The 9,923-nt window shown below is 44.7% G+C and overlaps 2 protein-coding genes across 2 annotated transcripts; one reads left to right on the top strand and one right to left on the bottom strand.

Moving 5' to 3' along the window:
• Window positions 1-820: 820 nt before the first annotated feature.
• Window positions 821-2,173, top strand: LOC128272596 (translin-associated protein X). Its single transcript, XM_053010432.1, has 2 exons — window positions 821-1,165; window positions 1,241-2,173. Exons 1-2 carry the CDS (start codon window positions 894-896, stop codon window positions 1,944-1,946), a joined length of 978 nt encoding a protein of 325 aa, XP_052866392.1. The 5' UTR covers window positions 821-893; the 3' UTR covers window positions 1,947-2,173.
• Window positions 2,174-2,293: 120 nt separating this feature from the next.
• Window positions 2,294-3,371, bottom strand: LOC128271891 (cyclin-dependent kinase 2). Its single transcript, XM_053009567.1, has 2 exons — window positions 3,205-3,371; window positions 2,294-3,141 (listed from the first exon to the last, which is right to left on the bottom strand). Exons 1-2 carry the CDS (start codon window positions 3,327-3,329, stop codon window positions 2,373-2,375), a joined length of 894 nt encoding a protein of 297 aa, XP_052865527.1. The 5' UTR covers window positions 3,330-3,371; the 3' UTR covers window positions 2,294-2,372.
• Between the last annotated feature and the right edge of the window lie 6,552 nt (window positions 3,372-9,923).

The raw sequence follows: 9,923 nt of genomic DNA, 5'->3' as shown, positions 1-9,923 counted from the left end.
ACAATGCACCAGGTCACAAGAACATTTTGAAAATCGCAAAAACCCATTAATTTAAGTTCGAATTCTTGGAGTATCCACCCTATTCACCTGATTTGTCCTCTGTGACTTCCAACTGTTTTCAAACAAAAAACAATCGTGCACGGAAAGCTCATAATGCTGTGACATGTCGATATTACTAGTAAATGGCTTTTTAAAAAATCAAGTGGCCGATTGAAATGAAACTTCTCATACGTTTATTTGAAGACTGTACCAATATAATAAAAAAAATTAGGCTCGTAGCAGCGCCCTTTGGCATCGACACGCAAAACTTTGTAAAGAACGTAGTTTATCTTCATATAATAGCACCACCGGTTAGCACCAGTGAACCCCTGAAACATATTTCATACGCTGTTGATGGATGTAAAAGGATGATGGATCGTCGTGTTTAGGATCCAAAAAACAATTTTCAAGTTTTAAACAAATCAAAACAATTATTTGACTTGATGGTTTGTCTTTCTGACCACTGAATGAATTCGTCTACATTATCACTCGAAACATGTTACATATCCGCATTTTAATACTATCCGCACAGTATCGTGTGGTTATTTTCACCAAAGCGTAGACAATGCAAAAACAAAAGAAAACCAAATTTCGCTCCTCTTTACTGTTGCTTTTCGAGATTGATTCAATGTTGAAACGATATTTGTTTCTCTAACGACATCCTATAATTTCAACAGTCACAAGTGGTAATAATTATGGCAACGGTGCCACAGCTGACCATGGTTCGGTCTGCTGTCACTGCTGTCAAAGCTTGTGTTTGCAAATGGCGATTCTTGTTCTGTGTACGTTTGATAGCGTTTGTGAACAGGTGGCAAACCGTATTCTTTTAGGTTCAGCGACAACATCTTAGAGATATGAGTCAAAATCGTGGCAACGCTAGACGCTTTGTTCGTCAGGGGGGTCGTGGCGGTGGCGGTTGTGGCCGCCGCGGGAAGGACGGTGAAGCTGCTGACGATGCCACCGGGCCACTGTTGGACAAAAACAATCCCATCATCCAGTGCTTTCGCCAGTACGCGCTAGAGCTTGATGCGAAGCACGATCGCTACGAGCGCATCGTCAAATGCAGCCGCGATATCACGATCGAAAGCAAACGCATCATTTTTCTACTGCATACCATCGACCCAAGGTACGCCTGACTGGGGATCTTCGGAGAGCTTCCTTCACTCACGACTCTATCTTTTGCCCTTTGTTGCGTTTACAGGAAAAATAATGAAGCCAAAGTTTGCGAGGAAGCGAAAAATCGCCTCGAAGCACTGTTCCGGAATCAGTTCTTTGGCATTGCCAAGGAACTGCAGGGTAAAGATGCGTACCAGTACGCACGGGCATACACCAACGGTATGCAGGAGTTCATCGAAGCGTACACTTTCTATCAGTACTCGAGTGGCCAAGATATTTCCGACTGGCAGGCGATCCAGCGACGGTTGAGCTACGACCAACTCCCCGATCCGACACGGGCCGAGTCGTCCTTGCCCAGTGACCAGAACGAATGTGAGCCGGCACACGAATGCAAGAACGACGAGCAGGGGACGGCCATGGTTTGTCTTCAACCGCTGGACTTTGTGCTTGGGCTCGGCGACCTGAGCGGGGAAGTTATGCGAAAGTGTATCAACACGCTCGGGTCGGGGCAGGTCGATTCCTGCTTCATTCACTGCCGCTTCCTGCAGGATTTGTACCGGGGGTTCGTGAGCGTGTCGTCGGCGCGAAGTCGGGAATTTTCGCACAAAATGAGCACCCTTCGACAGAGTTTGCTGAAGAGCGAAAAGGTATGCTACAACGTGACGGTGCGTGGCAGCGAAGCGGCCAAGTGGGGCTCGTCGGAGGATGGGTTCGCTAGTTTTTTGCATCATCAGTCTTCAAAGGACACCGAAGCGGCAGGCGGCGATGATGACGAAGGCGTGTTCTTTTAAATTCCTCCGAAGCCCTGTTGCGGCGCTGGTGTTGGTGACGGCAGGAAGTGTTGCGACGGATACACAAAGTTTGTGAAAGTGGTTTTGATTTGACCCGAATAAACCGTAGCACGGAACCAGCTGGCAGCGGAGCGTTTGCAATTTCCCTTGTTTGAAGGATTTACTGTCCTTAATTCTGATGCGCTCTTCAAACTTAAACGAATTTTCGGTCTAAAGCAACTGAAAATATAAGGAGGAAAAATGAACAACTTATTTCTTATTCCTATTCACTATATTCGTTGCTTTTAGGTTCCGGTTGCATTTAGTACGTTTATTTCGAAAAACCCTTCTGCTCGAATAGTGTTGTCTGTGTACTCGAAACAGTAGACCGTGAAATCTTAAACTTTTCCAAATGAGATCGCAATTAGAGGAGCTTCCCTCGTTGCGCTATAACTCCGGTGGTATCAGCATGACATCATCAAAGAATGGATGGCTCATGGCATCTTTCGGCGACAAACGAGCCGTTGGGTCGTAACGCATCAGGTCGCAAAACAGTGCGTGCGCCTCGGCATTGTTCTGCAAGTCCGTGGGCAACGGGTTCGGATGCCACTGCGGGAAGCTTCGCTTGTAGTCCGCCAAATGGGAAACACCGGGCCAAACATTTTCGGTTGGCGTACCCAGTTGGCGAAAGATTTTGTACAGCTGGTCGATCTCGCTGTCGCCCGGAAAAAGTGGCCGTTTAAGGATCATTTCGGCGAAGATGCAGCCCAGACTCCACGTGTCCACACCAACACAGTAGAATTTGGTGCCCAGCAGAATCTCGGGCGCCCGGTACCACAGTGTGACGATCTCGTGCGTGTACACCCGTATGGGAAAGTTGACCGCGCGTGCTAGTCCGAAATCGGCAAGCTTTAAATGACCTTTCCGATCGACCAGAAGGTTTTGTGGCTTCAGGTCGCGATGTAGAATGCGATGCAGGTGGCAGTGAGCGATGGCGTCCAACATCTGGTGCATGTAACTCTTCACAAGCATTCGGCTGAAGCAGTTCTTGTGGCGATCAAGCATTTTCTTCAGGTCCATATCCAAGTACTCGAAGACCATGTAGATGCTACTGTCCATTAAGGCTACATCGTATAGCTCTACGATCGTATGATGTTTCAAGCCTTTCAGTAACGAAATTTCGCGCATCGCCGTTGATGGAACACCTTCCGTTTCGCTGTAATGGACGATTTTTACGGACATCAATTTAACTGGTTGTTTTTTTTAGCGCAATCCTTACCTGTCCAAGCGAATGCGTTTGAGGGCGACGTAGTTTTGCGTTGTTATGTCTCTCCCTTTGAAAACAACACCGTACGTGCCTTCGCCGATCTTCTCCAGCTTGTCAATGTTTTTGATTGTTTGCATTATTTAACAGCCACTTGTCTGTGAGAGGTGGTCGCACCAGCCAAAATGGCATCTGAGAATATTTTCAATCGTTAAATAAACGTTAAGTCTGTTTTGTCAACTTGTTTTTATGCGTCAGAAGTGCGCCAAAATTTGACATTTCCAAGGGTCATTAGAGATCCTTCATACGAGATGTGTAGCTATAAAAATTTGGTTGGCACATTGGATATAATCGCAGCAATCAAGGTGCATTTTCATTCAAGGCGCAAACACATTCTTCAAACTCAAAAAGTGTAATTTAATTTGGATGGGATGTATATTTTGCCACTAACCGTCCCAACTACAAAACGTGACAATGTTTCTGTGACTTTATAGCAAAATACGGCGTTTATTTCCAGTTCCGGTTTATGCTCGCTAGCGGCGTACATGTTTGTGAAGCTCATGTTTAAAAAGTTGCCTCGCATGTGTAGACGCACCTAAAGACCCGTCTACACGCTACGATATATCTGAACGATGCCTTGTTTCAACCCCCGTCTACACGCTACGATATATCGTTTCAGATAAAAAAAATCTGATGCGCCGAACATCAATTTCGGACCAATTTCCATACATGTGTGCGTGTGGATAGACATGTGTGCATTGTAGCGATAGCGGATCTGAAACGATATATCGTAGCGTGTAGAAGGGTCTTAACTGAAGTGAACGATCCTTTGGGTGATGATCGCGCGGCTAGATGAGCTCGTTAGAAGTTGTTGATTCTTTTTTTCGAGAGTTCAAAGATTGATGTTTTTACTGTTGTTGAGATTACAGAGACTTTGAGAGCCACGTTGAGTTTTGAGTCTTTTTGCCGGCTATTTTATTTGTTATGTGATTCTAAAGTGGTTGGCTTATCTATATATATAAAAGAGTACCGCGTTATTGGCTCTTTATTTATAACTTAAGAACGGCTGAACCGATTTGGCTGAAAATTGGTGTGGAGGTAGCTTAGATCCAAGGGCCCCAGATAGGATACATTTTATAATCCGATCGCGTCACAATGAAGCCACAATACGCACAATGTGTTTTTCTTAATATACTGACAACGGGACAAACAGAGCGCGCAACAGCAAACAATTGTTGGCTTCTCTTTCTTGCTAATGAAGCGTTTCCCCCCCCCCCCTTTCCCCCTTCCAAATAAGGTCGACGCGATCTCTTCCACTGAGGCGGCATCGACAAACGATAGACAGAGAGCGAAACAGCAAGCAATTGTCTCTCTCTTGCGTATGCTTACACTCTCTCTCACGAACGCCGAATAGTTTGGCAAATTGTCAGCCAGTGAGAGAGCCTCCACTTATTCTCGCGATCCCCACTGTGAGCAATTGTTTAGCGACAAAGGCGGATCTCCTTTCTCATATCTCCTTTCATCCTTCGCGTCGTAAAAAAATTAACGTGCGTGGAATAATATTGAATACATTATTTTTAAGCACTTTCTTATTTCGATGAGTAATTTTAATCGTAGGGAAACATTTATCAGTAAGTATTTACTTAAAAATACCGTGAAATTGTACCGTACCGTGTTTTGTTTGGGAATTTTTGTTTGTTTGGGAAAATGTGAAGGGTTAAATTCGTGTCAATTCCAGAAATCCTGATCTTGAGATAAATGAGGAGATACCAGCTTACAGTTAAGAATGCCAGCGCCAAAACGTGAAATGAATGACGTATATAATCGAGATGTATGGCGCATGTTACGAGATGTTTTGGAGGGGCAATGATTTTACTGTCCTGAAATTTCCGCCAAACACTGCCAGTAATTCCAAGATCAGCTGACGAAATGAAGTGCTTCTCTTCTTATTGGACAACAACCGCTGAACGGTTTTAGCCTGCACCAACCAGCGACAATGTTAATCTCTGATGCTCTTTCTAAACGTTCGTTTGTACGGGCCGGGTTGTTAGTCCCGCGCCAACCCCCTGGAACGCCGGAATCAGGAATCGAACCCATGGCCAGCTGCGTGACAGGGACGAGCGTTACCGACTGCTCCTATCACCGGGGGCCCTTGCCTTTGGGGCGGAACAGAGTTCGCCGGGTCTGCTAGTGTTTGTTTAAAAGTAAATGATTTTGATTTTGAGTTAAAAGACGGCCTGTATGAAAGCAGTCTTTAGCAGTTTGCGTTCACTTTTAGGTTCATCTTTTAGAATGTATTGAAGCTCTTCGTCACATTGGAATGTTGCTTATGGTGCCTACCGCCCCGCAGTTCTTTTATTGTACTAAGCCTGAAACCATGCGACTCTTCGATCAGCAAGGGTAAATCTTGGAGCGGTTGATTCTGGTTAATAAAGATAGTTCTGTAGTGCGCACCGAGCCTCTCTGGTAGGCTGATTAGTCTTTTTTGTGCAAAGTGCACTGTCGATGCGGTAGTAAGTTGGACATGGAACCCATAATGACAGCGCATGCGCGAAAACGAAGAAGGATATGCAGCAGTGTGCAAGTGATTCGCCCACACAAAAGAGGCGCATCCTGCGCTTGATGATCATTGAGCTAGATGCCGGGACAGCAGCTGCAGTGCAGAGTAGAGCTGCGCTGCGCCAAAACCGGGTCTAGCCCTAAGGCTATGAACCGTGGCTAATCGTTTTCCGCTAATACGCTAAAATTTGTCTAGACAGTCCTCTCAAGGCTTAGGGCTATCCAAAAAAGGAAAATCGCCATGTTAGGATTGAAAATGATTTTGTTAGCAAAAGATTTTCATTTACCATTTTAGGTCCTTCCGCTGTAACACAAGCGAAGCCGAAGCCTGCAAAAGCACTATTCTCAGCGTATTATGAAGTATTAAGTGCCATTTGTTTCCCCCGAGTAATCTATGTTTTCAAGTAATCCACGGTGTGCCGTGTCAACATCTGGCGAGACCGATTTAAAATAGATTTTTTTAATTAATTAGTTGGTTTTGTGATTCTAAGTACGTAACTTCGCATGGCAATCCTCATTTTGCTTTAAATGCTAATGGTCTGCGGTAGAGCTTTACGCGTAAATGGATTGGCTAATGCGACCTAAGCAACCACAAACAGCGGTAAAAACAAAAGCCGTAATTAACAGTTTGTACCAGGAACTGTGGCCACTATTTTGTCATCGTTCAGTTCAGATACGGCCTTGCGCAACCTGGTGTAGAATGAAAGAAGGGCATTCGCAGTACGTGCTCGATGGGAAGTAAAAACGGATTTGGATTCCGTTCGCAGCCCGGAAGAATTCGCCAGAAACTACCGGCCAATGACATTGGTTCACTTCCTGGCGGTCATAATTATCTTTTTTGATCGAGTTGACTAACAACTGCGTGGGCGGAAATCGCGACGGGTCTGGGTTTTGGGGCATTAGAATCATCAGGGACGATCTAATTAACCTAACATTATTGCCAATGGGCGTGTGGTCGGAGCTAAATCTGAGATCAAAAATCTGCGTGCTGGCGATACCACCTGTTGTCGTTGTAGCTGTTCAGTATTGGTTAACATGGGAATTCTTCTGGCCTGGGTTCGAATCCTTGAACCGGTTGTTACGGAGCCGACCATAGTTTCGATTCCCGATACCGGTGTGACCGGGCGGGTGGCGCGGGCCCACCAACCCGCCCGTAAAAAACGAACCGTGGCGGCGAGCAACCGAGAATAAGATTGTTTCTGGCGCAAGCCAAGACCGCACAGCGGTCGTTGTCGAATAGAAAGAATAAGAATGTAGGTATAAATTTATTGGCAAATGTGTGAAATACACGAGATATTGTTATACTTAAAACAAATTAAAATAAGGGCCAGTCCGTTCTTCTAAGATAAAAAAAAACAAAATAAATGCATCTATAATAAACTAAATTGTGTGTGTGAGGTTAGCGGAAGCGGTAGACACGGCCTCCAACAACACTGTACGTATTGTATTTTGTTGAGAACTTAAAAAAGTAAGTTAAAGGACTTCGCCGTTCTGTCACAAAATGGAAAACTTTCTCCCACGGCAAATGATGTGCCCTGTTTATACCGCTTCTTATCGCCCTCGCCGTTGTGGCCGTTTTTGCTCTGTTTTTTATAGCACAACCGTTTCGGGTTTCTAAGATCGTATTTAAACAAGAACCAGATCGGCGTCAGGCGAACCAAGCGGGTCAGGTTCAATCTGCGCGTTGCTCTGCGGTGTGCCGAGTGGTTGGCGTGTGCGGAAGAAACTAAATAATAAAGTTTGGCCTCTTTGCTTCCGCTGTTTATGCATAAATAAATAGCCTGCAGTGGGATGTTGTTCGGGATTGTTCGTCCTACTAGTAGCGAGTCCACGGCACTAGCGCAAAATAGACTAATTTCCTTTCAATTTGCCCTCGTTCGCGATGTCCTTCGCAAGCGTTGCCGCATAAGATAGACATTTGAGGGTGAGATGCAATATCCATTAGCTTCGGATGGCACCCGATGGACCCCAACCGAACAGTCGGAACGAATCCATCTATTTAAGGTTAAATTAAAATTATTCGATTCGACTCGACATTCAACAATTCAGCTGACTGGTATAGCGCAAAACAGGAAACAGCACGAACACTGCGTAAACAAAGAAACAAAAGATGAAATATTTCTAGTTTTCATATCGCCAAAATATGGGGAATTGGGCAGAAACAATGTACTCTACCCTTTGCAAATTCCTGTGTGGCATTTGGCAAAATTATGAACTAGCATATGCCTACGCCTTTGGTAACTGAGGTGCATAGTGACGACTGTCTATGAACTTCCCTTCGTCAGATTCTTAAATAATTTTATGTATTGTTTGATAATGTATTGAATGTTGAGCCATTTAGTTCTGATCACAGTTGGCCTTGCAGCATTAGCGCTGTATTTTCTATTTTGACTCATTACTGCGCATGTAAAGCTGTACCTATACAAGTCTACAATGCACCGACGTTCCATTAGCTCCTTCATCGGATACGTTTTAAAATAGTTTGGTTTGAATGATTTACTCAAGGCTTGTTTAACCCCAATGAATGCATTTCTGTTATAGAAACTCCAAATGCCGGACTGCAAACAATTGTTACTTGTAGCTAGAATAACCGCACACATTTCCGTCAATAAAGGGTTTTCCTTATTGTCTTGTTCTCTTATCAAAATGTGTCATAAAAAAGGTTCAACTAAAACGAAAACCTTGTAAGAGACGACACGAAAAATGTGGCTATTGAAACAGATGAGTGATTATTGTTATTGAAGTTACATCGAGGATCAAAATAATCAAATAGAGATTCTGACATGCTTCTTGCAAAATTGCTGCGATTGCACGTAGCATGGTGTAAAGTGCTCTTAAAAAAAAACTATTCCAAGCGACGCTCTTGGGCGCAGTTACGCGATGTCACCTCTAATGGGGCCCGCTTAATTCAGCGATGAATAACAGCATTAAAAAACATCTTATCTTGTTGACAAACGATCATTTGCTGGACAGATTCGAGATCAGAAGCTATTCTTTATGGGTTTTTCTTTTTCTGCTCTTAGACAGCCTCCCAATGACCAATGAGAGTCGGCTTTCGGTCGGCAACAAGATAATTCTGCTTAAAGAGCGCCGATTGGCATGGAACACAAATCCAACATCGGTCTTCGTAAAACACTACGAGCGGTAGCGGAAGTTTTGGTTTTTCGCTGAGTTTGCCCAACGTTCCCTAATAGCTTTACGACTACGTTACATGCATTGGCACCTCCAGGCCAAGCAAGAAATCAAGAAGCCCAACTATCTGTTTAATCGGTTCCATATTGAAATTAGTTCCCTCGGTTTTCGGACAACCGGAAAATTACTTCCCGTTCGTACTTTCGCCGCTTTCACCGACCGATGACGCACGGACCGCTCCAGGCGGAAGAAGTTTCAACGAGAAATGGAAATGGAACTAATTTACGCCGTGCTTTTCTTCATGCCATGGATCGGTGCTGTGGATGGGCGTACCCGCGCTATTTCCTCTTGCAATGGTTTGGCGAGTGCCACTTCGCGGGAGCTTCCCGTTTTACGGAGTCACAAGTCTTCAAACCACCAGTTGTTTGATGGCGCCATTCTACGCTATTTTTCTTTCATCTAGCCTAACACAACAGTGCAGGTGTGGGAAACGCGGTCGCTATTAGCCGTTTCATCTTACCAAATCCTCGCTCTTGCACAGGATTACACGGGGCACCCGGTGCTTACATAATAAGAACAACTACGGCACAGCAGTAAGAAACGACACGACGCGTTGTATTTGTGCTGCAAGATACCGTACACAAAAAGCAGTTGTTAACAACGATACCTGCGCCGTATGGGGTTGACACGCTTCGCGAGGGTCCAATACAACACGGTGGACACTTGACCAACGGGACCGGATTCGGAGCGGAGGACAAACAGACTCTTTATCTTTTTCGCATTCGAAATGAGCTGCCGTAGAGGAACGAGGCTCAGTGACACTGGGCAGGTGCACTCGACATGGATGGATGCAAAAACACGTCACCGTTTTTCAGATTCCAACAAGGACTGTGCTGTAGCGCCGCACGAAGGCAATTATGCAACATGGAATGAGCTTTGGGATTTTTTTATCGAAAGTTTATTCATTTGAATTGAAATGACTTGTATTTCGAATCACCAAAGCTGTGGCATTGTTTTGCGAACTTTTTTTTCCTTTTCCTTTT

This window comes from Anopheles cruzii, chromosome 3, assembly GCF_943734635.1.
Source record: "Anopheles cruzii chromosome 3, idAnoCruzAS_RS32_06, whole genome shotgun sequence".
Lineage (NCBI taxonomy): Eukaryota > Metazoa > Arthropoda > Insecta > Diptera > Culicidae > Anopheles > Anopheles cruzii.
The sequence above is the reverse complement of the archived record's forward strand: the minus strand, read 5'-3'. Positions and strand labels throughout refer to the sequence as shown.